This window comes from Microtus pennsylvanicus, chromosome 6, assembly GCF_037038515.1.
Source record: "Microtus pennsylvanicus isolate mMicPen1 chromosome 6, mMicPen1.hap1, whole genome shotgun sequence".
In the NCBI taxonomy this organism is placed as follows: Eukaryota; Metazoa; Chordata; class Mammalia; order Rodentia; family Cricetidae; genus Microtus; species Microtus pennsylvanicus.
In genome coordinates this window covers 79,310,394-79,337,962 of record NC_134584.1, presented here as the reverse complement: position 1 = coordinate 79,337,962, position 27,569 = coordinate 79,310,394, and the positions used below count along the sequence as shown (strand labels likewise).

The window sequence follows — 27,569 nt, the reverse complement described above, 5'->3', positions numbered from 1 at the left end:
AGGGCTGAGCCTGTCTCGGGCGCCCATCCTGCTGTAGGAACACGACGACCACAGACACACGTTATTATGGCAGCTGTTACGGGAGATCTGAACTCACGCCTGTAAGCAAGCTCTTTACCCACTGAGCCATCGCCCCAGGGAAGTCTCGGGTCTTTGGGAGTCTGTGTCTTTACGACTGTGCTGCCAAACTGAACAGGAGAGAAAGGCATGGCACCGGACCACCTGCCATTATCTTGGGACAAAGACACCCACTCCACTACCACAACATTAGACACCTTGTCCCAGCACTTGGGAGGCAGAGGCAGGCGGATCTGAGTTGGAGGTCAGTTTTAATAACTACAAAGTGAGTTCCAGGATAGCCAGGGCTACACAGAGAAACCTTGTCTTGAAAAACTTTAAAAAACATTAGACTCTTTTTTTAAGCATGTTATTAATTAGCAGTTGGTTATGACTTGAATTTTGCTAAATAATAAAAAATAAACTCACTATTAAAACTAAAGTTTTTGTCTTTTTTTTTCAAATAAAAGACTGAGTATACTTTTCAGAAACTATGAAACACTGATGACTTTAAGTTAGCTGAGTGAGATTTCTCCTTTCTAGTGTTAACACTGACAACGTGGATCTTCTCCGATTTGTACAGATGACAGAACACAGTGGTTCTTTTTATGTCCTATAAAGATCACGGCTGAGTTTAAAAACAAGCTTCAAGGCATCATTCATATCTACAAATAACAGAGTAATCCCGACAGAAGAAGGAGAGAAAGTTTCCCAGTCTCCTAGCCTGGGGTGGAGGGAACCTGCTTGAGAAGACCTAACACTGACAGTGGCTGAACTGGAAGTATAAAGAGGAGCTTGCCAACAGCCTTCCTTCCCCAGGCCGTTCATCTTTATCTGACTCTAATATACTATGTAGATAGGATATAGATGAATATCAAATAAACATGGCAAGGAAATCACACAGACACACTAAAAAGTAGAACAGCAGTCAGCAAGCAGCAACGCACTAAATCGACTTCAAGTTTTTATTAAGGGTATCCTTCTGTTAGTGACGGAAGGTGTATTAGCTTAGCGGGCTATGCAATTGCCGTGGTACCACAACTAATGGACTGCCAGGAGATGATTTAATAAGAGCCAGCTCAACAGCGCTGGGTAAGTAACTCTGACAACCTGAGGCTTTCTTCTGGTCAAATGTTTTATATCTGTAAGTGTTTTCTTAAAAAAAAGAAAGGGGGGGGGCTGTGAAGATAACTCACAGAAAGATTCACTCTAACTGCCCAAACGTTCTTATTTCAGTTCAGAGTGCAAGACCTTCAGATGTGACTCTACTTGTAACATGGTGAGCGGTCTCACTCAACAAAGCGTTGGGCGGGGGAGGGGGGGGATTTTGCCCCTTTCTAGTCTTGCTAGGAGTAAGGCAAGCAGCAACATCTTCATCAGTCTTAAGAATGTCATATTCCACATGACCCAACAATGCTACTTCTAAAAACCCTCTATGGAGGGGCTGGGGAGTTAGTTAGTTCAGCAAGGATAAAGTGCTAGGTTCAGTCCTCCCTCAACTCTTGAAAAAAAAAAAACTATGTAAAAAACCATATGACCTAGCTCAAAAGATCAGAAGATTATTTTAATAACAAAACCTGTAAGTTTATGAAGGGCTAAGGACACATAGAATATGCCTAAGAATAAGGTTATCTACCAGTAAATAAAGAAATCATTTGGCTATATTTTCTAGATTATCAGTGGGAACATTTAATGCTTTCATAAGAAGAAGAACCACACAGAAACATAAAATCTGGCTCTACTGCTGTTGTGTGATATTTCATTGAACTGGAGTTTTTTAAAATGTAATATAGGACAGTGAATGAATGGCAAGAACCTTTCTCTCGATACTCAAGTCAAAATTACACCTGGGTATGTAATCATGCAATAATATAAACTAAATTCAAAATAAAAATCATTTCAATAGAAATAGTTGCATGTTATTGGAAAAGAATCCTTTTCCATCATTATTAAAGTGATCATTCTTTGAAGAAATAAATCAGAAATGAGTGGAGATGCGAATGTGGCCTGAGAGCAGACTGCAAACAGACAGGTGAGGGTCTGAATACAGCGACTGCGAAGAAGAAAGAAGGTTTAAATGCCAAGAGCCCCAGACAGTATTTGTTGTCAGCTCTTCTGATTATACTCTTTGAAAAGGCATCTCTTTAACCTAGCCTTTATAAAAGAAAGTGACGGGTGAAGTCAGCTCCAGGTGTGAGGCTCCAGGACTTTTTTTAAAATTGATTTTTATTGAGCTCTACATTTTTCTCTGCTCCCCTCCCTGCCTCTCCCCTCCCACTTTAACCCTCCCCCAAGGTACCCATGCTCCCAATTTACTCAGGAGATCTTGTCTTCTTCTACTTCCCATGTAGATTAGATCCATATAAGCCTTTCCTAGTGTCCTCATTGTTGTCTAAGTTCTCTGGGATTGTGGTTTGTAGACTGGCTTTCTTTGCTTTATGAATTGTTTTTCTGGGTCTGGGTTACCTCACTCAAAATAATGTTTTCTAGCTCCATCCGTTTTCCTGTGAAATTCAAGATGTTATTTTTTCTGCTGTGTAATACTCCATTGTGTAAATATACCACATTTTCCTTATCCATTCTTCGATCGAGGGGCATTTACGTTGTTTCCAAGTTCTGGCTATAACAAACAATGCTGCTATGAACATAGTTGAGCACATGTCCTGTGGCACGACTGAGCATCCTTTGGATATATACACAAAAATTGTACTATTGGGTCTTGAGGAAGGTTGTTTCCTAATATTCTGAGAAATCACCACACTGACATCCAGAGTAGTTGTATCAGCTTACATTCCCACCAGCAATGCAGAAGTGTTCCCTTTTCCCCACAACCTCTCCAGCATAAGTTGTCATCAGTGTTTTTTATTTTGGCCATTCTTACAGGTGTAAGATGGAATCTCAGAGTTGTTTTGATTTGCATTTATCTGGTGACTAAGGATGTTAAACATTTCCTTAAGTGTCTTTCAGCCATTTTAGATTCCTCTGTTGAGAGTTCTCTGTTTAGGTCTGTACTCCATTTTTTATTGGATTATTTTGATTTTTTTGGTGTCTAATTTCTTGAGTTCTTTGTATATTTTGGAGATCAGACCTCAGTCTGATGTTGGGTTGGTGAAGATCTTTTCCCATTCAGGCTGTCGTTTTGTCTTGTTGACCGTGTCCTTTGCTTTACAGAAGCTTTTCAGTTTCAGAAGGTCCCGTTTATTAATTGTTTTTCTCAGTGTTTGTGCTACTGGGATTATATTTAGGAAGTGTTCTCCAGTGCCAATGCGTTCAGTGTATTTCTTCTATAAGGTTCAGTGTGGCTGGCTTTATGTTGAGGTCTTTGATCCATTTGGACTTGAGTTTTGTGCATAGTGATAAATATGGATCTATTTGCATTCTTCTACAAGTTGCTATCCAGTTATGCCAGCACCACTTGTTAAATATGCTTTCTTTTTTCCATTTGATATTTTTTGCTTCTTTGTTAAAAATCGGGTGTTCGAAGTTGTGTGGAATGATATCTGGGTCTTTTATTCAGTTCCATTGATCCTCCTGTCTGTTCTTATGCCAATACCAGGCTGTTTTTAGTTCTGTAGCTCTGTTGTAGAGTTTGAAGTCGGGGATTTTGATGCCTCCAGAAGTTGTTTTATTGTACAGAATTGTTTTGGCTATTCTGGATTTTTTGCTTTTCCATATGAATTTGAGTACCATTCTTTCGAGGTCTTTGAAGAATTTTGCTGGGATTTTGATGGGCATTGTGTTGAATCTGTGAGGCTCCAGTTCTTAATTTGTTTTTAGGATGCTCAGTTTCTTGCAAAATGAAGACATGGCTCCCCACCATGTCTATCAAACACAGAGCAACATTTGGAGATGGAAACCACGGCTGTGTGTGCTGGGGCTGTTGTTAAATTAAGCTGGGTTTGCGGTGCACGCTGTAATCCAGAACTTGGGAACAGCGGCAGAGGATCAAGGCCAGCTTGGAGCATATAATGAGACCATGCTAATCCTAATCAGTTAACTAACTGATTAAATTTAAAAATTGTGTTTATAAAGCCAACCAAGCATTATGCAATCTAGTGCTGAGTAACATACTCTTGCCCCTTTCTCTCTTCCATCCTTTATCCACCGCTTCCTTTCTCCCACCACAACCTCTGGCCCAGAAATTTGTGTATCAGATTCATGATGAAAGTCACTGGAAACAGGTTTATGAGTTTACCCTTTTTCTCTTTCTAAACATACAAGAAAATAACGACATGGAAGCAAAACATACTACTTTTGCTTTGAAAACTGTATTTGATCTATCTTAAAAACATACCATGATTTAAAACTTATTTCTGAGAAAAATCTATGAACAAAGCAAGGTCCGTGAGCATAATCGAATTCTGGTAGCCTTTTGAAAAGTGTTTTTGATTCAATATCAGATAATTAATTTCAGTTCTTCATTCAACCACCAAAAGATAGCATCATCAAAAGAGGCTGTTGTTGTTTGTTAAATTACATGTGTGTGTATGCCTACATGTGTATATGTACATGAAAATGAAGGTGCCCACAAGGCCCTAAGGCATCTGATCTGCTGCATCTGAGAGGGCGCCATTTCCGCTGCACCTGGAGGTTCGGCTGTGCGCTACCAGATAGGGATGCTCTGAGGAAGCGGAGCCATCTCTTGAGTCAGCTGGCCAGCCCGTTCTCACCAATAGCCGTCTTAGCATCGGCATTCCTTACTGGAGTAGACAAAACGGAGCCAGCCACCTTTGGATCTTCACAGAATCTACTTAAGCACAAAGTACCCACTATGGCCAGGAGGTTGCAAGGCCTAAAAAATCAGGGGGCATTTAGCACTCCCCACCAATCATCCTCTGCATGCCCAGCCCATTCATTCTCCAGAGTTCTTAGTCATCTGTCTAACTGGGTTTTTGTCAAGTACCAAGTGGGTCAACTCCTTGAGAACATAAATGAAAAGCTTACAAAACCAGCCCTCCATCTATACCCACAGTTAGCTTTTAAATTCACGAGCCGAATCGTAAGCCTGATTAAAGATTTTCCCAAGATGTCATTTAGCCAGTTTTTCCCCTCCTTTCCCGCATTTCCATCATCCTTCTAATCTCAAAGTTAGAAAAGGTTTACATCTTTTAGAGAAAAAAATGTGGATGTCTTTTTAAAATGAATTCCCTCAACTACTCCGTACATCTACTTTCTAATCCCCAACTCACTTAATTAAATTCAGTGTGAATTTAAATTGCAATTAACATCTTTTGAGGGATTACATGCTCTAATCACAATTATACAGTGAATATTTAAAACACATACATTTTGTTACATTATCTGAAATGCAAATTGGGAGTCCAAAAAAGATGTGTAATAAAAATGTATAGTACTGAAGTCTTTATTATGAAAGCTGAGGGACTGGAATTGAGGTTGGGAAGAGGAAAGCACAGAAACCAGTACAAAAACAAATTGCCTTGCCTCCCAAACCCCTGGAATTGGCCCCACTTGGCTCCCATTTAACCTAACTTCATCACAGTTTAAAAATTAACTTGCAAAGGGTTTGGTTAACCAAAATGAAGTCCCTTCCTTCCTGCTAAATACCGGGTTCCCACACTGCTGTCCTGGCTGTTTTACTAGCAGAGCCGCTGAGCTCTTACTTTTTCCTTCTGAGATCATTCAGACACTCTCAGGTGATTAGAGTGCCAAGTCAGTCAGCTCCACAGCGGCCAGATATGGAAAGCGAGACTGAAGGCAGCTGTTGAGGTTCGGGAGGTATGGCCCACGGGCTAAGAGCACTGTGCACTAGCTGATGACTCAAGTGTGGTTTCCAGCACCCACACCAGGCAGTTCACAACAACCTGCACCCAGCTCCGGGGGATCTGACGTTCTCTTCTGGCCTCCATGAGCGCCTGCATTCATGTGGGCACATAAAAATAAGAATAAATCATGCTTTAAGCCCAATTCTGTGTGTACTTCTTATCAGGTTTTCTTTCTTCTTTGTCCATGCTCCCCTAAGTCTCTGTGATCCATACGATGGGACCATGTCTCATGTGACACCATATCTGAACAAGGATAAAGATGGACACACTGTGCTGTGTATGTGTCCCCAGTTCATGGGCTACGAGGTGGGGATGGGGGATGACAGACTGCTCAAAATCAAGCATTCTCTAAGGTCGACTTTCTTACTGCCCCAGTGTTGGGGCTCTCTGTGTGTAGTATTATACTAATTATGATCTTCCAGCAAGACTTACTTGAAGCCTACACTATCTCTTGGGAGAAGAAGGAGAACATTTTAAAAGTATAATCTTTTCACCATTTCTTTACCTCTTATTTTAAAGCAATTTCTTCAATGTTAATAACTAAGGCTCAAACTCAATCTATTGTTTAAAATGACACAGCTAAAGGATAGCCCTGGCTAGAGCTCCTTTGAGGTGACACGCAGGTGCATACTTTATACAGTGATACAATAGACATGCGGATGTATGCATGGGGCAGATATTCCGGGCACAGATATACATGTGCCTATCTGGGCACACGTATACCCCAGATAGCTAACTAAATAGGTAATACAGAAATGCTCTAAAAGGACCATGCAACAGCTACAAAGGACTTCTTGGACAGAAAGAGTTCCGCCCCCTTTATTCTAAAGCATAATTTTGCATGAGCATGTGCACGTGAACACATGCAAGTGTGCATATACACACATGTGTGCTCACAGAGACCAGAGAATGGCAGGTCTTTCTCTATCACCCTCCACTTTATCCCCTCAAGACAGGCTTTTACTGGACCTGCCGCTTGCCATTTTTCAGCTAGCCAGGATGAAATCCCTCCTGGTAAATCTACAAACTGCCCCTAGTGAGCAGGTATGTTATTCTTGGAAAGACAGTAGTAAGAACAGCCAGCCCTGCTTCTCAGTGCACAGGCACCTTGCATGTACCATTCGTATATATATCATCCTGTGCAGCAGGAGGGGGGTTAAGAGAAGACAGGAGACATGCAAAATAATTCCCAGTCCCACGCTATCCTCAAACTTCCCCACATTTACACACTCTCGAGCATTACTCCAGAATAAGAACTGTAACAAGTGTCAAGACATCACAACCCATGGTCTGCGCTGAAGTGAAAACCCCAAATGATCCAATACCTTGGAAACTGCACTCACAGTGGACTGGGAGGAGCTCCTGAGCCCAGTTCTTACTGAAGAGCAACTTGTTAGTATCCTGGCACCCCTTGGGAACCTGGCAGTCACCCCTCTGCATATGGCAAGCAGGTCCTAATTTGTACACAGGTGCAAAGGTCCCTTTAAGAGGCAAGCTCTGCCTACTCTTCCATCTCTTCCCACCAAGGCAAGCAGGTCTCTGTCTCTCCATCTCACCTCCTCTATCCCTCTCCTCCCTCCCTGCCTCCCTGTCTCTCTCCGTCTCTGTGTCTTTCTCTTCCCTCCCTCCCCAAATACCCTCCTCTCCTCTCAATAAACTCCACATCCAAACTATGTCTGCCTGGTGTATTCTGTCACCTGTCACAGTCATGACCTGCAGTGGGACCTGCCAAGGTCCCAACACACTGTATCATAGCACAACTGACAGCTGGTGCTTCTGGGAGAGGAACGGCCTGCAAGGGTGTGGTCACTAGTGGGTACCGTGCTCCAGAGAAAGAATCCACACCTAGCTGTAAGTGGAAGGCGGCACAAATTGAACTCGCTGGGTGATTTAAAAGTGGGAAGAGGGAAAACAGAAGGCAGGAAGTTGAGAGGTGTTTCAGGGTGGGGTAGTAGGGAGTAAATATAACAAAAACACATTGTTTGAAATTCTCGAAGAATAAAAAAGAAAATTCCACTCACACAAAACACACAACGGCAAGAAAATGCCCCCCAGTCATCTTCTCACTTCCCTCATTCCAAAAAAACTCTTTAAGCTGCTTCTTAAACCTGTGTCAAAGATGAGGAGAGATAAAAGTGAAGGTTTAACACAAAACATAAACCTTTAGGTAGCCTACAAATGTTTGTTCTATAAAATAGAGAATAACTGCAGATTGAGTGTTAAATAATAAAGATGCAAAAGAAAGAGGTCCTGTGGGTGGTCCGCCTGCCTCCCACTAAGTCAGCCAGACCATCTTCATTTCCAGTACCAACCCAGTGTGTGAGAAGCACTTCCCAGGAGCAGATGCCAAACCACAGCAAGGAGATGAAGCCAACAAAGACCTGAGAAAAGAAGGCTTTGCAAAGGGTACTGTGAGAACTTCCAAATAAATTTTCCCTCTACTCAGGGTAAAGTCTTCCTGCAGATTTCCTGGCCTCATTTGCATATCTGTGCAAGCCTATTCTCACTCTCTTTTTCCTTTCAAGCCCCTTTGCCCTTTCAATCATGAAGCATATTACTCCACTGTCAGGGCAAAGCAGTTCCTAACAACAGGGAACCCAGCTGGGATAGGAAGAGGGCAGCAGGCTCATGCATTAACATAATAATCCAACTGTGTTCCCATAGGCCCTGAGGGCAGACAGCATATTAGGTAGGCCTCCTGTGCAGACCCTGGTGGAAGCTACCTTATCACCTGCCCATCAACCTGTGGCAGCCAGAGCAGGCTCTGTCGCAGCGGCTCCCGCCAAGCAGTGGTGCCCAATTACCTTACCACAGAAGACAGAAACCCACCTTCCTGTGTCCGTTTAATGTGCCCAGTGCATTTCCTTATTTATGATTTGAATCTGCACTTCGGCACCGTTTCCAGGAGACTGACTTCTTGCCTTTTAACTTCTTAAAAGTCTAATTGTCTAAAGTCTGGTCTGCTAACTCAAAGGGAAACGGGAAACACAAAAGCCCAACCAAGTTAGTGAGAAGCTAACTGCTTGGTCCCCAGTTGTCTGAAGATCCTCCCATGGACTCAAAGGGCTTGAGGCAATGTGGAGGCATCACTATTTTCACACGGAAAAGGAAGGCAATCCTACATCCTGTCCTCTTCCAGCGTAAGTACTTCCCCACCTGAGCCCATCCTCCCAGAACCCATGAGCTATGGAGCTCACTGACCTAACTTGGAAGGTGAGTGCATAGATCACTATAGCTTGCTGAAGGAAAATTGAGAAAAATATGACCAAAGGATTTTTTTATTCTTAAATTATTATTGAAGACCCTTAAAAATAAATAAATAAACAACAAAGGCGGCCCACTGGTATGCCTTTCACTGTACATGTGAAATCTCTGCTGACTTAGGTCATGGCTGCTAGGTTCTGGAAGCTGGGATTTGCTCTGCATCTGGCTTTCTTTCCAAGCTTCAGTACACGTTGCAGGTGAAGAAAAGCCAGGCGCTGTGTGCCCCGAAGAAGGGGCATTCTTGACCTTACACACACAGCTCGCCTTCAAAACCAGAACCTCAAAGGACGAGCCACTTCCGTTCATTAACACAGTAAGAAATCTCATTCCCTGGAATCATCCCTTTAGAAGGTTGCAAAATAAGGGGGTATGATTTGGGGTTGAATTTAACCTGGAAACAGTGCTTTTAGAAGTATGCGACAGAACATTATTTACCAACACGACACTGTCAGTTTAGCTAAGGGCACATTTTCCACTGATCATGTTTCTAAATAAACGTGAGTTTCCAGGTTTTTATAGGTATTTTAATAAAAAAATAAATCCTCTACTCAAACAAAAATGTATATATCTACTAGTTCTATGAATTTAAAATGGTAAGAAACCAATACAACTTTTTAAACCAACCAAGCTGGTGTTTTCCGTGTGTACTCTAATAATTAGGTAGAAATTAAGAAAGGAGGGCTACATCTCTATGAGCACAGAGCTTCAGGAGCTGTGACCCAGCAGCCAGTGTCCACATTCCATGAGCAGATGGGGGCTAGGGAGCTGCCACACCCTGCCAATTCTTTATATCTACACACACCAAACAGGGCTGTGCATGAGGCAAGAACCTCAGCATGAAGAAATTTGTTTGCTCTTTAACCAACACCTGGGGAAAATTCAAATCAAAGAGGAGGAAAAACTCTTAAAAAAATGTTTTCTTCTGTGTGTAAATCCTGAGCTATTTAAGTCTCAAAACAATATAATATGTTATAGGGTGATGGAAGTGCACATACAAAATACTAAAACTCCATTATAAATATTAATGCTTCTGTGGGTGTTAAACAACAAAATTATACACACCTCCTTCTTGATCTGTCGGGGACACTAGAGACTCTTTACTCTTCATAAATTCTTACATCTCGACAAAATGTAATAGATCTTCCAAGTCATTAAATGTAGAAACCTGATTTTTGATTAGAACACAATAAACAAAAGCTCTGTGTGCTGGGAACAGGACAAACAGCGGCACAGGCTTCTGCTCTGGGGTAAACAAAAGAAACACATTTGTATAAAGCAAAAGCACAGCTATTACACCAGTAGAAAGTGAATTTTAATGTACATGGCAATCTATACAATAGCCAGGAGACTCTGGCCTCTAAAGCAGTGACAGACCAAGAAGGTAATAAGGGTAGGATTTACACTCGTTCCTAGATTTAGCAGTTCAACTTTTGATGAGCTTAAAAATTTTTAGAGCCCAAATACTGAACATAAACCCGCTATTTAACATTGAAGTGGGTGTAAATATCACTAGGAAATCTGTGAACGAAGTGTTATTTATATTCGAGTACGATATAGCAATTTAATAGTCAGCAGCACCCCCAGCAATGCTGAGCTACTCTCCTTCCCTGAATGAGCCGTATCTTGTGGACTCTGCAGAGAATTACTAGGGAAGATGTCTCCTCTTCCCAGTAAGGGAGAGTTGATCTCAAAGATTCCACCCACCCAGTTCAGTTTGGTGTAGACATGTCTTCAGAGATGGGATGCAGCTACTACATTTTGACATTTCTGCCAAGAATAAAATTAAGTATGAAATATCAAAATTCCATGTTGAAATGGATGCCATCTTGCTTTGTTTCTTTCTGAATAGCCCTTCAGCTGTTGGGGCACAATACATTTTTCCCCAGGCAAAATCCCCAGGCTACAATAACTAAATCTCATCTTTTCTGGAAACACAGCTTCTTAAACATTACCCTTAGGTGCCGGACTATCTATCAGTTATAGTTCTATTCCATATTTAATCATGCAAATCTTACCTTAAAAAAGGAAAAATAGTACATTTAAACTATCACTCTGGTGCCACTGATGACAAGTTAATTCCCTAATATTTCACACAGTAGTAGAGTTAGATGCCTCACAAAGTCCAAGGCTGATCATTCATATACTCCAACATAACTTTGTTTCCACTGGTTTTCAACGTGCTACCAGCATTTGGCACTAGAGATAGAATCTCCCATTATCCAAGACTGCCCCCCATCTCGATCCTCAGCATCTCAAGGTGGCTGAGCATCAAGATACCATTCCAAACAGTAGTAAATGTCCTAAAGTCAATAGTTCACACCTAGATGAAGATAACTGCAACTCATTTAAAGCTATAGAAATTTATTAAATAAATAAAAATTAAACAAACTGTTAAAAATTAAAACTTTCAGACTATTATAGAGTAAAAATAAAATCATAAGGTCAGTCCCAAGCTTTCCAAAAAAAGAAAAATTAAAATGCATATTAAATCATTGCATTCTAACTTGATTTATACCACAAACATCACACTTAGCAAGCAATTCTATCATCAAAGCTTATGGATTTCTACTTCAAAAACCATTCATTACGCACTGAGTTAACAAAGCTTCAAAAAGACCTTAACTGGCGGCTATTGCAGTTTATTTCCTATTTCTAATCAAAACCCTTCCATACAAATGATGAAGAAACACAAGAGCAAAATGCCAAAAACAAACAAATAAAAACAAATGAAAGAGAGAGAGAGAACGTGAGTGAGTAGAGAAGTGGGCAACATATAAAGAACAATGTAGAATAAGCAAATTTAAAAAAATGCAGAGATAGCTCAGGAGGTAAGAGCATTCGCTCTGCAACCCTGAGAATATGAGTTCAAAGCCTAGCACCCATGTAAAAAGCTAGGCATGACTGCATGCTTGTAAACAGTTAGATGGCCAGCCAGCCTAGCCAACACAGCAAGCTCCATACAACACACAACATGTACTCACAACACAGACAAAACAACTCTGCATTTCTTGAATTCAACACCATCCATTGCAAAGCATAATTTCTTTTCTTTTCTTTCTTCTTCTTCTTTTTTTTTAAACAAAGCATAACTAAACACTTCCCTGTACACAGTTTTGTGGATAAGATGTAACACAAAGGAATAATGGTATAGTGACATCCATAGCTTAAAGGGGTTGAGAGGAGCGAAGGAGTACCAGTGCCAATGGAACAAGTCGAGATAAATGAGGAATGTATTAAGAGGGAAGTAGACAGCAATGCTGTAATAGCAATATCTGGAAGATCAAATGAGAGGGACCTGAAGAGGGACCTCTCTGTCTTCTACATAGAAGATGCCCATTTATAGGGAGGGAGAGGGTCGGGAGGAAGGGAGGAGGTCAAGGAGGAAGCAGTAGGGCATTGACTCCATGTGCAGGCACAGAAGCATGAGAGGAAGACCATAAAGAGTTCGTTAACATAGAAACAAAACAGCTGCCTGTCCACAGCAGAGAGTGGGTGTCTATCCATTACTGGATCTCAGTCATGAAACACAATTCAATCCTAGCGCAAATCTGACTGAAATCAATTCCAAGGGGTTGACAACACTGTGTTGGGAAAAGTTTTGTTTCTCTACCTAGCACCTTCTTAAACTAATTCACTCACTGAGGCTAAAAGCATTTATGGCACAAAGGCTAGAAGTGACTTGACCTGTACTTAGACCAGGAAAGCAGAGAAGAGCATGGGGTCAATGCTAGCAAAGGGTATTCAGTGCTCTGAACGAGGCAAGCCAGAAAAGTACCAAAGGTGTCAGTGTGAGAACGGACCACAAGCTGACAAACATCAAATCCCATTCTGAAAAGGAAGAAAAACAAAGCCAGAAACCAATGCATGTGAGGTACCATCTTTGCTAAGAGCAGTTAAGATTAAGACAGGGAGGAGCCGCAGACTCCTGAGATTCAGCCCTTAGACAAATGGCGTGGGCAGCAGCCCATCCCCACTGCCCGAGCACTTATGACATCACCTGTCACTAGCCACCTTTATGCCATTAGTTATGCTTTTATGATGTGGGATTCCTCTTTGTGCTGTGATTAGCATTAATGAATAAAGAAACTGCTTTGGCCTGTTGATAGGACAGAACTTAGGTAGGTGGGGAAGACAGAACTGAATGCTGGGAGGAAGAAGGGCAGAGTCAGAGATGGCATGTAGCCACCACCACCAGAGATAGACGTGCCGAATCTTTGCTGGTAGGCAACAACCTTGTGGTGATACACAGATTAATGGAGATGGGTTAAATTAATATAAGAGTTAGTCAATAAGAAGATAGTCTTAATGGGCCAAGCAGTGTTTTAATGAATATGGTTTCTGTGTGATTATTTTGGTTCTGGGCAGCTGGGACAAACAAGCAGCCTTCCTGTTACACTTTTAAAACTTACGCTGATTCTGTTGCATGTGATGTGTCTGCATGACCGTACACCTTGGCCGGGCCTGCCAGAGCATCCATTTCACACAGAGCCCCACCTAAGGTGGATCTGTTCCCTTCCATCTGCTACGGATCTGCTTTCTCGTTCAGTGACAGCTTTGATTCTAAACTCTCTCTCTCTCTCTCTCTCTCTCTCTCTCTCTCTCTCTCTCTCCTTTATGTGTCAATGTAAGCTATCTTTAACTCTGTATGTGTGCATAACTGTGTATGCAGCTTAAATGTGTGCGTGTATTTGTGCATGAACTTACTGTTTAAAAACACGTTTTAAGCAGTGCTAAATGAGCTCTGTTCATTGTATCTCCTTCTAAACTAAAGAAGAAATTAGTCTCAAATATTTTAAATTTGTATGTACTTTTAAATTTAAGGGTATAAAAACTTACTTCAGACTGACAAAAGCTAACCTAGAGATTTCCTGTAAGCTGTTCTTCACTATTGTCAGTTTTTCCCTCTTTGTCCTTCGCAAGTATAAATCTCACCTGGACAATCAAGCCGGAGGAATCAGGGTAAAACATTTCTCCACAACCTCTCAGCTTGGATCCAGCTATCCAGGCAGATCCTATACTGTAGTCGTAACTCATAATAGACAGCCCTCGAATGCTCAGAGATCTGGGCAATATGGTATTTAAATGTTTAATTATTAAAAGATTTTTTGTAACAGAGAGACAGGTTAGCTCCTAGCAACAACCGTATTTCCTCCAAATTGGCACAGAAGAACGTCCATTCATAACTCACTTCATCAAAACAAAATCTCTAGCCACTGAGCGAAACTGCTTTTCACCTAACTGGTAAAGATCTCCAGACAGTGGACAACAGGACACTGAGGAATCAATAGTCTGGTTGTCCAGGGCAAGGTAGGCTGGTCTTCCTACAGACTTCTCAATGATCATGGAGGACCCTGGGAAGTGGCTATCTAGGTTGCCAATCAAGTTTCTGTCATTTTTCAATCAATAACTCAGGTAAAATTTATCCTTCTCAAGATCCCTGATAAGTTTGATGACTGGGAGCTTTGCCAACTGCCTTCTCAGTTCTCTGTGTAGAATTCAAGTCACGGACCTCAATCTCCTGCCTCATTAGGAGACTCTAAAGTGGGATAAACTCACAAAACAGATTCCTCCTGAGTGTAATGGTGATGCCATGAGGATGAAAAAGAAACAGTGCTTTAAGGATTATTTATGTAAAGACATGAGAGCTCAGGATGTGAGCATCTAAGAGCGTTTCAGGATCTAGGTGCTTTAAGGTGTACAAATGCAAGTTATCAGATTTCTCTCTCGTTGTACTGCTGTTCACAGTCGCAACATTATCAATAAAGTTCTAATCAGCTACTAATCACGCTCTGACAGAGTGCTACCGCAACTATACCACAAGATCAAGATTTTTAGTTCTCTTTGGTCATTTTCTAACTATAGCCCTAAAAGATGCTTTTCATTGTACAAAAGACATTGTCACTGTCATTCCTGACGTGAGTGCACTGCCGTTTCTACCAAGCAAAGTTCAATACAGATTACAAACAGTAAAAAGACTATTATGTTTACAGCTTATGTTTTCACAAACTCAAAGAATTTTTACTAAGTTCCAGGGAGCCTGATGAGGGAGATGATATATGCTGTGAATATGTTTTATTGCCACTGGTTAATAAAGAAGCTGCTTTTGGTCAATGGCTTAACAGAGTAAAGCCAGGCTGAGAGAAATAGAGAGAGAGTAGGCAGAGTCAGAGAGATGCCATGTAGTCACCAGAGGAGACAGATGTGCCCTGGAACTTTACTGGTAAACCATGAGCCTTGTGGTAAAATATAAAATAATGGAAATGGGTTAATTTAAGATGTAAGAGCTAGTTATCAATACGCCTAAGCTATTGGCCAAACAGTATTGCAAATAATATAGTTTCTGTGTAATTATTTCGGAGTCTGGGCAGCCGGGAAAGAACAAGCAGCCTCCCCAACAAATTCTGTCTACAGGAGCCAACTTGGAGGATCCACCTTGAACAAGTCAGTCAGTGCACTCCTCCCTCAATCACCAGGCTTTAAGAGCCCAAGTCTTCCCAACTTTTCCTGGTCCTGATGCCTTCAATCACCAGGACCAAAAGAAAAAAATTCCCTAAACTCAATGTTGTCCTCTGCTCTGCCACCAGACAGTTCCACAGAGCCCGAACAGGAGTAAAGACAGGATGGGACAGCATCCCAGCTATCTCAGGTCCCACACACCCCAAATCAGAAGGAAGCAGTCTCGAGAACTCTATGCCCTCCTCCTAACCTGCCATGCCTAACTCCTCACCTTTTTAATAAAAAAGAAGCAAGAAATGTTACTATCCAGGCGCAGCTTGGCCCTGCCCCTTGGGCATAGTCACCCCTCAGCTTATGGCAAGCAATTCCGCTGTAGGCAGTGCAAAGAGTCCCTTTAAGAGACAAGCTCTGCCCACTCCTGCTCTCTCTCTTTCTGCAAAGGCAAGTAGGTCTTGGTCTCTTTCCCTTCATCTCTCCATTCTCTCTCTCTCTCTCTCTCTCTCTCTCTCTCTCTCTCTCTCTCTCTCTCTCTCTCTATCTCTGTGTGTGTGTCTGTCTGTCTGTCTGTCTGTCTTTCATCCCTCCCCATTCTCTTTATCTCAAATAAACTCCACACCCACACTCTCTCTGCACGGTATATTCTGTCATTAGTGTGGTTTGGGCCCGACCCGCAATGGACACTGCAAAGGTCCCTCTCGCACTGTATCTTACAAGTGCCTCCTTAGGGCTTCATGCAAGAAGCCAGCTTTACTCTTGCGTGGATACTTAACTCCAGAGGGAGATAAATCAATTAGCCCCTAACATCTACTACTAGGGGCTTCATTTTCCTCAAGGTGTTAAGAGAATCCTTGGCCACTACACAAAGAAAACAAACTGCACTCCATGGCTAACACATATCTCCAATTATATTTAAGGATGTGTTTACAGCCTCTGTGTCGAGTCTACATTGCCAGGACTTAAAAAACGAGTTCCAACATTTTAAAGCTCTAAGACTGGCTAATCATGTCTAATCACAGTGGTTTACAATGGCATCCAAGGAAAACAGGAAAGATGCATTTATAGGCTGCTGTGCAGTGTTGAAGAGAGAAAACAGTAGGAAGATAGGAAAGGCTGCCTGCCAATACTCTCACCAAGAGCCCCAGACGCCAAAGTCAGAATTGGAGTTCTACCTATTCCTTGGAATAAAATCTGCTTAAAGACTGTAAAGGTTCTAGAATTAAGAATGGCCTACAATAGTATATGTATTCATATCTCCCAAACTCCTATGTGACTAAAGAATGCAAACTCTCACGGATGAAGCAAACAGGTAAAGAATGATAAGATTACTTAATAAGTGTTAGTGACTCCGAAGTGAAGAGAGGTATACGATTAATAAGGACGGAGTCCCACCACTGAGATTTATTCTGAATTCATTTGAAAACCACAAAGCTGTGCTCTCAAAGCCCACTCCAAAACAGTTCAGGGTTCAAACAACAATGCTTGACAAGCAAGGCTGCTGGACTAAAACACAGCCCGCCCGGTGCACACATATGCCAGACAGACCCTCACCACCGGTTTACAGGCTAACTCACAGCTGCAGTGCCCCCTCCTTTCATAGCCCACGACGACGCCCTTGACGGCTCGTCTTTTGGGGCTACGAATAACAGCTTAGGGATTTAAATCAAGCATGAGCCCTTTTCATTTCAGGTTTTATTGGACAGCAAACTTCTCCCAACTAGCTACATAAAAGAAAAATGATCCAAACAGAAATAAGCTCACTAAAATTTAAGGTTATTCCAACAAAAGGGTTAATTAGGAAAACAAATTTTCTCCGACGGTTAATAATGGGAACGACACACACTATGTGCCCATAAGTAATGCGCAGGTATCTTTGATCTTCAGCCCCATGCGGTTTCTGTTGCCTACTGTAGCCTGGCCTCTGGGACTCTCTTAGAACCAGACATCTGGCTACTTTGTTGTTTCAGACTAATCTCCTCCCGAGAGAGCTCAAAAATGACACCAGGCAAGGAGGGTCCTGGCAGGGAGGGTCCTGGCAGAGAAAAACACTACAATATTAGCAGATTCCTTTCAGGGTGGGGGAGAATATCCAGACAGCCTTCACATTTCTGAGGGTCTTTGGGAGCATCTCAGGCTTACGGTTTCAGTCTGGCATGATTTTAAAGGGATGGACCGAGTAGCTGTTGAGGCCAATCAATCATCTTTGCAAACCCACTGAATGTTAATCATAAGTTATTGTAATGTATGGGAGAAAGTTATAGGAAAAACAGAAATCAGATTAGTTCTTCGCCCATCTGTTAGGGTCGGGGAATGACTGATAAAACCAAGATGTTTAATTGTCAGCTGAAGGCTTACACCAAAATTGTGGGGCAATGGCTGAGATCGCAAACCCAGTCACAGGCCTCCCATTAAGCCAACTCCCTGGCCTATTCCTTTTCTTAGCTGGGATTTTCTTTTTTCTAAAGAACCTTCGCCACCAACCTCCTGGGAAGGTTTTATAAAGTGGGCTTCTGTGAGATGCCTCTGAGGAAATCAAAGAGTGAGAAGTGATGCAGGCTAAACATTCAAAGTAAAGGATGAAAACGTTATTTTTGTAGTCATGGTATCATCAATATTTTCCCCAAGGCAACAAATTACCATGGATATCATAATACCTGTTTAGGGATTATTATTCAAGTCCTAAAATCTATACAGTTGGAGGCAGAAAAAAAAAATCCTTTACCATTTGCTCCACAAATGGAATATAAATCAAGCAGGATAGATGTTTGATAAGAATTCTGATACTTTATTGTAAAACCACATTTCATCTATTTCTAATACATGACTGCAAATTCAAGCAATATCAGAGATTACAAGAACTCTGCAACACGGTATTGCTCTTATATGGTGACAGAAAACTCACTAGGCTGTTAAAATACCCAACTGTAACGAGAAATTCCCATTGCATGCTGTAACTACCTTCTTAATGATACCGTAAGACTAAGATGTACCAACTTCATCTTTGCACTCTTTCACTGTAAACCCTATTTTATCACAGTACCACCTATTCTAGCATCCTTTATAACAAAATATTAGCTAGGCTATTCAGTGAAGCACAACCAAGAAAACAAATGTATTACTAGTTCAGAACAACACAGCACAAAAAGAAAGAGTGAGCTGGTGAATTCCAGTGAGAGAAGCAGTGGTGTGCTTTGCGAAAGGATTTCAAGCAGCTCAGGCTGGCCTTGAACACTTGATCCTCCTGCTTCTTTCTCCATGGACTTGGATTACAGATGTGCACCACTGTGGACATGGCATTCGCTCTAAAAGACCAACACAAGGATTTACCTCCTTACCACAAAGGAAATTTCTTCTATTTCTCCGAGTAGGAATTTGAGTATTTAGACAAATTCTCAATGTGTTAATGTTCTCCATTTGTTTAGAGTCACAGATCTGCTAATTCCCCTACATTCTACCACCCCACTCCTATTCCTTAAGCCACTGGGGAAAAATACATAGGGGAAAAATGAAATGAGTATAACTCAGCCAATTTCCTGTAGGTTCTATCCCCCAGGTCACGCAGACTACCCAGGGATTTAATATTTCATTTGAATACAGCTCAAGATTTTCTATTAGCGGTAGGAGCTGTGCATGTGTGTGCACATGCCTATGGAAGTCCAGGGCTGAAGTCAAGAGTCTTCAGGGGAGGTGGAGTCAGGGAGAAGCCATGGAGCTGCCCCAGAATCAGACATGCCAAAACTTTGCCAGTAAGTCACTGCCACATGGTGATACACAGATTAATAGAAATGGGTAAAATTAATATGTAAGAGTTAGGCAATAAGAAGCTAGAGCTAGGGCTGGAGAGATGGCTCAGAGGTTAAGAGCACTGACTGCTCTTCCAGAGGTCCTGAGTTCAATTCCCAGCAACCACATGGCGGCTCACAACCATCTGAGATCTGGCGCCCTCCTCTGGCGTGCGGGCAGAATGTTGTATACATAATAAATAAATAAATCTTTTTTTAAAAAAAGCTAGAGCTAATGGGCCAAGCAGTAATTTAATTAATACAGTTTCTGTGTGATTATTTCGGGTCTAAGCTAGATGGATAACTGGAAAACAAGAAGCAGCCTCCCTCCTACACAGGGGGAGACTTCCTCCATCATTTTCCACCTTACCATTGAGGAAGGGTCCCTCTGATATGGGATTCCTCTCTGTATGCTATAAATGTTTTATTACCATTGGTTAATAAAGAAGCTAATTCAGCCTATGCAAGGGCAGAATAAAGCCAGGTAGGAAATCACAACAGAGATAGAGTAGGCGGAGTCAAGAGAGATGCCATGCTATTGTTGAAGGAAAAAGATGCCCAGAACCTTACCTGGTAAGCCACAACCTCATGACAATACACAGATTTATAGAAATGGGTTAATTTAATATGTAAGAGCTAGCTAGGAATGTGCCTAAGCTATTGGCCAAACAGTGTTGTAATTAATATAGTTTCTGTGTGATTATTCGGGTCTGGGTGGCTGGGAAAAGAACGGGCAGTCTCCATCTACATCCCTCAGCTGAACTCAGCTCACCGATATGTCTAGTCTGGCTGCCAGCCTTGCTCAGGGGATTCTGTGTCCCCACCTTTCCAATGTAGGGATTGCAGGTGCAGATTCTGGGAATCTGAACTCCTATCCTCATGCTTGCAACGACCAGCACTTTAACCACAGAGCCATCGTCCCAGTCCCTTAATCTGTGAGTTACAAACATGGCTCCAGTTCCCTCTGGCTGCTCATGCATCTCCCTGCAGCATACAAATGAAGCTGTGGTGACTCACTGTGGGTGAACTTCAGGAGCATTCCTTCAGAAAAGCGGTGGTCACCAAACACAAAGTCCTAAAACCCAAACAGTACCCAACAACATCTGCGAGCTCTGGAGCAGACCCCGTGCTTCTGGAAAAGAAGAATATAACAGACTGAAGAAGGCTTCCTACGAGGTTGGTGCTGGAGGGCAGCGTGCTGTGGAAGTACTAGTGGTCCCTGGAACACAAGCTGCGCAGTGTCTCCTAAGGCTTCAGAAAGTACCACCGCTCCAGCAGGCTACACAACCACGGCAGCACCTCCTAAAGACTTCAGAAAGAACCACCACTCCAGCAGGCTACACAACCACGGCAGCGTCTTGAAGAAGACACTGTGTCATAAGTCATTACAAGTCTAGGATGAGGACTTGGAAATTTCAGAGAAAGTCCCACATTGGTCTGAAAAAAATGGTTATGCCCAGAGGAAGAGATTCAAATGACAATAATGATGGTAACAACAAGGGACCAAGAGCCATGCAGACCCCTCTAAGGAAAACTGAGCTCAGGGGGTGAAGAAATGAAACAGCTAGAGGGCCAGCAGACAGCTCAGCGCACAAAAACATATGCAAGCCCGAGGATCTGAACTCTCTCCCCAAAACCCACAGCAGAGAGAACTGACTGTTGAAAACTAACCTCTGACCTCCACAGAAAGGTGGGGAGGGGGAGGAGGGACAACACTGGAAATACACGCAGAAGACAGAGGTACCTTTCCTTTGAGACAGCCTTACTCTGGAGCCCAGCATTCACAATTATCACCCTGCCCTCAGCCTCCCAAAGTACTAGGATTCCAATCGGAAGCCACCATACCCTGGTTTAAAGGACATTTTAAAAATGCAAAGATAAAAAGTGAAGTAACTGGGGCTGGAGAGAGGGGTCAGTGGGAAAAGCACTTGCTGCTTTAGAGACGGCAGGAGTGGGCTCCCAACATCAAGGAACCCCCACCTGCCTGTGACTCCAGGGCCAAGAAATCCAACTCCCTTTTCTACTCTGACATCCACCGTGAGCACCTCCAGCATGCAAAATGTATGCAAGTGGCATATACACACACACGGAAATACATAAAATGAAAAAAATGAAGACACATTTTTGTAAAAATCAGGTAAACCTGTGTAATTCTCTCTCTCAGGCTTATGAAGTGAAAGAATTGTGTGAACCAACTTAGTCAAAGAGAGAAAATGAGTTTTCCGGAGCTTCTTCTGAAAAGAAACCATGATTTTCTAAACCAACAGGAAAAACAGTACATTGAATTCCTAAGCTTCGAAGTAATAACCTACCAGTCAATAAGACAATGCAATATTCAATTAGAAAGTGCAAGTCATTTAGATAAGCTGTCTAGAGAGCAATGATTAATTTATCGCCAATTAACTCCATCCTACAGCCTCTCTAATCACTATTACTTTATAAGCCAGACTTCTAATAGTGATGGCAATAACTTACGATGTTTTGCAATTTGCAACATGTATTCACAATGTTAAATTAATCATTTGACAAGATTGCATTAAGTACTATACACTCAGAGACAGATAGAGAGGCAAGATACATTTCATATAACCTTATGGATTCAGGAGAAATGTAGGCACACGGTAGAAGTTTCTATGTGCATTTAATTTTTCTCTTTATTTAAACAATCTTAGAAAGCACGTGTGGTATCTTACTAGAGTTTCCAGTACTATTTATAGCAGCTGATAAGGGGGAAATATTTGGGTAGGACTGGCTTCCTGATAGTCTGGATCTCTGAAACCAAAGCCAATGCAGGACGGCGATCTCTTGTGTGAGGTGCAGAAGCTTCCCATCCTGAAGGGAGCAATGCTCCTGAGACAGAGTGGGCCTCCCCCTCCGACTCTCCCACTAGCACGGTGCCTCTCCACCTGTGGCTGTCCTCGTGCTATGATCCAGAGGATGCAAGCCTTTAAATAAACGTACGCTGCTTTGGTCGTGGTGTTTCATCACAGCGATAATAACCCTAAGAGCAATACTAATCGAGAAACTTGGTTTGGTTGGTTGGTTGGTTTTGGGGGGCTGAGTATCTACCAATGTTATCTAATGTCCACATCATTTTTTCCACAGAAGATATTTATGTAAGTAGACAGTTTAACATCATCCAAAGCTACCAGAGAATAAGACAGAAGAGGGTCCATTCACCTAAAACTGTTGTGCGTGGTTTTGCATTCCTTGGTGGTTCTGAAAATGCAAAGCTAACATCAGGGAAGTTAGTCATTTATTTTCTCTAGACCATGTCAGCTATAGAAATCTCTCCCTTTCATCCACTCAAAGTGTTCTTCCCTTGCAGGCACAAGGCTAGCACTTAAGGCTACGGCTGCCTGTGAGGAGACAAAGTAAAACAGGTATATGTAACCAAAGAAAACTTTTCAAGTATGTATCCTGATTCTTCTGTAAAGGTTTGACACAGGGCAAAGTGTGGCTGGAAAGGGTGGTGGTCTGAATGAGAACGTCCCCCGTAAGCTCCCATATTTGAACACTTGCTTTTAGCTGGTGCTGTTTGGGAGGAGGAGGGCTTGAAGTACCTATGGGAGGGAAAGCCTTGCTGGAGGAAGTACACCATTTTAAGATGCACGCTCTCAACTGCCTGCTCCTGCTGTCATGCCTGGCTACCGCACAGCTCTCTTCAAGAGGAACTTTTAATCTTCTGGAAGAAAAAGCCAAAATATAAACTCTTGTTGAAGCTGCCGTGGTGCAGAGTGCATCACAGCAGCAGAAAAATAACTAACAGGCACAGCTAACCCGAGAGACTTCATGGGGCTAGATTTTAAAGCTTCCTGAGTGCTCATCTATTTGAACAAATATTCATTATTTGAAGGTGCATTCCTGTGCCTCCACACACTGGGCACAGCAGCTACACTGTGCAGAAAAAAACACCATCCCTGCCATCATCTGAAAGCTTCAGTGAGACACACAGGTCTTCACAGTGCACTGCTCACGTGTGGCTGCAGGGAGACCAGAGGGCCTTGGAACAGAGACGGGCAGTTCTTCCTAAAGTCAAAGAGAAACCCAACCAACAGTTTCTTATAGGTCACTTTCACCAAGTCAAGGGCTTTTGGTCTACTCTGGGGCGACCTTTATTTTTCCCACCAAGGTGATTCAGGCACTAAGCCATGACAGACAAGGCAGCAGAAGGTAAAGGGTCACAGGCAGAGAAGCCAAAGAGCTAACCAGGGTTTACATGCGAACTCCTCCATTCTTGTACAACCCTGAGCAGCTTCTTGATCTCCTTCTGGCCCCATGTGTAAAACAGGGGACAAACACAGTGCCCACCTCGAAAGACTGTTCTGCAGACTACAAGGACTCATACTGCCAGCCCCTGAGCACGAGCACTGATACCAGCAAGCACTAGCTTGCCTCTGAGTACGAGGGCTGCTACAAGGGCAGCCATATCTTATTGTGCATATAGGACTGCATACCTTGCTAGGCCCCTTGGGGCTAACAAGCTACAAACAAAATCAGAAAAAAAGAGTAAGTACATGCCAGCAATTTCCTTAGACAAAGATACTGTGTGTGTGATATTTTCAATTTTCATGACATTTATTTATTTTGTATGGATGTGTGCATATACGAGTGGACACAAGCACGTCACAGTGTCCATGATGCATTCAGACGATAACTTGCAGAGTCAGTTTCTAAGCCCATCATGTGGGTTCCAGGCACTCACAGTTGTCGGGCTTGGCAGCAAGTGCCTTTACCTGAATGGCCTTGCCAGTCCCACAGTGAGTCTTTATGAGCAAGGTTGAGCAAGGCTGATAGGGAACTTACTGCAAACTCAAGGCAAAGTGAAGGCTGCCCAGGTCTCACCGTTCTCCACAAGGAGTGTCACCCACACGGGGAAACGCTTTTCATAAGCTAACCCGTGACTAACTTAAGCCACAGTGGGTGGCTATAAACACATAAATATACTTTACCTCATAGAGTTAGTTTCTTGGACTGTATTTCAGAACTAATCTGTTATGGTCTGCCCATTTGAGAGCACGTCCCAGAGAGCTGAACTTTGCAAGAACGTTGTCTCCAGGCCTGTATTAGGTAGATCAGTAAACGAGAAATACTTCCACTCACAGACTGAATATGTCCCACAACAGGCTCGCTAAAATAGATTCGCACAAACGAGGAAACGCAGGTAGCCTAACACATGGTTCGGTCTTAAAAAGGCACTGTGCACACAAAGCTATCGCAAGCATTATTTTTAATGAATAAAGCAACTAGGTGAGTAAATTTAGAAGAATGAAGTCATTTCAAAGTAATATTCGAGCTGGGTGTGGTGCTGCCGTCCTGTAATCTCAGCGCTCCGGAAGCTGAGTCAGGGAGACCATGACTTCAACACCAGCTAGACTACAGAATGAGTTCACAGAATGAGCTCGGGGGGCCAGTCAAGGCACAGAAGACCTGGTCTGGAAGAGAAGGATAAGGAAAGACAAAATTCAGAAAACAAAATGACTTTCATGGGTGACAAGGCCCTGTTCTAAAAACATTGCTGGTGTTTGCTTAACTATGCCCTCACACTTTGCAAGCAGGAACGTGTGCCAACCAATCAGGGCCATGTAAATCAACTGTGAAATAAGTACATAATCACCACTGTTCCTTGAAAGAGTAAGGCAAGGTCAGAGAGGTCCCGGGTTTACTGGAACCAATAGATCAGCAAAGGAAAAGTAACTTGACTCTAGGGCAGGAGCAGTCTGCACACTCACAGCTGGGATGAGAACAGCTGGGAAGAACCACATTACAACAGCTTAAGCTGGCCTTGTTGCCTCTTCACCCAAGAGCACAACAACCCTGATCAAAGTGCTACACAAAAGTGCAGGTCATATGCTTGAGCCCTAGAGAGGAGGACTTAGAAACAGGACTCTGGGGGCGGGGGGGGGGCTGAAATTCTTCAAGATTGGGTCTCTGGAATCCACTCCCCTTGGGGCAGGAAAGAACTAAACATGAAGAAGTAAAGCAACACAAAAGAACAAATTCAGACTGTTATACCCAGTTCACAGAGTCACTCCAAAACCAACATGGAGACTGAATATCATATATAAAAGCAAAGAGCCTTTGTTCTTATTCAAGTTTGAACTCAGACTCTCCATGTGTCCAATGCATTGGATGATCAGAGAGTCCTGAGCTCAGTTGAGGTAGGGTTTTTAAAATAGCAGGGGTTGGGGTAAGGGATTTTTAAGGTTCAGGATCCCTGATTGGCTAACATTTGTCTAGGAGTGCCCTGGTGAAATCAGGTGATCCTACCTACAATTGTTGGAACATAAGGAATTTCCTTTGGAATGTAGGGTACTTTCCCCTTAGACGGTTCTTTCCTGGGTGGTCCCAGCTTGTGGTCTTTTCTGGAGTCAGGTGCTGCTTTGGGATAAACTGAGACTCAGGCCTACTTTCTGGTTGGTCTCTATAGAGCCTGTCTTATACCAAGCTGCCCTGGGCCCTATACAGAGAACAGTGGCAGCAAAACAGACGTAAGATAAATGAGAATCATGGTATCAAAGACTTAAGCCATGGAGGACAGAAGTGATTCTTGGCCACCAAACTTGGGGACCCAAAGTCATGAAGGGAACTCTTTTGCCCCTTGTGGAGAATGGAAGGTAGACTGAACGGCACTAGAGTTAAGTGAGTTTGAGGCAGACAAAAAACCCTTGAGAAAGTATATTTTGACCACATGTACAACGGTTTAAATCGGAGCCAGTCAGCTCTTTTTGGTGCTTCTAAGAATCCAACCCAAAGCAGAAAGTGCACTGGAGTTAAACGTGAAAAGGGAAGAGGGAGACAGAATCCTTTGTTGTAGCTACTACTACTGTCCTTCCAGCTAAGGGACTTGTCCCCCCACCCCACTGGTGAGGACAGAGGCTGAGAGCCCCATAGGTGCCGGCTTAAAAGCAGGCGCAACACCCACGGCCTTTCAGCCACCACATTCCTCCCACATGCCATTAACTTTCTGGCACCCACAAAAGCATGAGTATCCCCACTGAACGAAGGAGAAAGCAAGGAACTTTGGCTACAAGTGATTGCTGAAGACAGTGACTGACAGGTGGGTTTCTCTCCCCTCCAAGTCCTCCCAGGGTGGGTCAGATTTGCTCCGACTGCCTTTATAAATGTTTCAATGAACACTATCTTCATGCATTGGATTAGCAAAGCCAACTCCCAACTGATAATGCAAAATAACCCTGAAGTGTTTCATGCCTCCCAGGTAATCCAGGAACTGAACTTTCCCTCTCCAGTTGGACTGTGATGAACTTGACCTTTCACCTCTAGCAAAGAGCTCTGAGCTGCTCGTTTAAAGTTGGTAATGAGGGCTTCATTTGCTTTCCAAGCAGTCAGAGAACCTTTTTTAAATACACCCAGGTAGCCATGACCTTCACCTGTGACTTAAAGAGTTCACCTGCGTGCTACAGATCTTTGCTCAGGGGACATTCTTGAATCTCCTTTAAAGAGATCTGGACACCAGCCCCATGGATGAAATCACACACATATTCCAAATCAAAATGTTTCTATAAATGTATTTTGAATTTAAGTGTATATTATCAAAGGAGTCTAAAATCCTTTTACCTTATAAATACTATATAATTAAAGCAATTCAACTCTATTTCCATTTGAAAAGAAGCACGCTCTCCTAACCCTAAATTAGAGACAAGAACCTAATGCCTCCTCGTAGCAAATGCAATGCAGCTTCCCAGGCCGCACTCAATCCACTGTGTGTATAAGGGACTTTTCTATACTAAGATAAGAAAACAATAATTTAATGAAAAAAGTCCCTCTAAGATGATCTCACTCTCTCTTCTGTTTTTGTGTAGTTTCTAACCTGAGCTGGGGATCTTGAAGGTCTCTAAGGCAAGCAGACAGAAGTGCACAAGCCCCATCAGGATGCGGCCTCCTCAGTAGAGTCCTTCCTGAGCTGAGGAGGCCAGGACTGAGCATTCCAGTGGAAGCTCCACTCCAAACCCCCTCCCCAATCTCTCTTCAAACCCTGCTGCATCACATAAAGCCTGCCAAATGATAACTCCTCCCCCAGAGATGGCCAAAACCGCTCCCACAGGGTATTTAAATGCCCCTCCACCCCCTCCACCATCTCTGCCTCCCAAAAGCAGACTTGTGGGTTTGTGGTCCCTCTTCCCTACCTCCTCTCTGGAAGGCTGGAAAATCAGCCGAAGCGTTTTACCCTTTAAACATGGGCTTTTTCTAATGTGCTTTGATTTGGTCT

The 27,569-nt window shown here is 42.8% G+C and overlaps 1 protein-coding gene across 5 annotated transcripts in view; it reads right to left on the bottom strand.

Annotated features, from left to right (window-relative positions):
* Slc10a7 (solute carrier family 10 member 7) overlaps positions 1 to 27,569 on the bottom strand; it is a 231,037-nt gene that overhangs the window by 172,917 nt on the left and 30,551 nt on the right. The window contains exon 5 of one of the 5 annotated variants that reach the window (XM_075976522.1): positions 24,593 to 24,774. The exons of the other annotated variants lie outside the window; for them this stretch is intronic. Within the exon in view, the coding sequence (XP_075832637.1) occupies positions 24,754 to 24,774 (21 nt within the window). The 3' untranslated portion in view covers positions 24,593 to 24,753. Of the gene's footprint in view, positions 1 to 24,592; positions 24,775 to 27,569 lie in introns of those variants that run through there. 5 annotated transcript variants of the gene reach the window in all.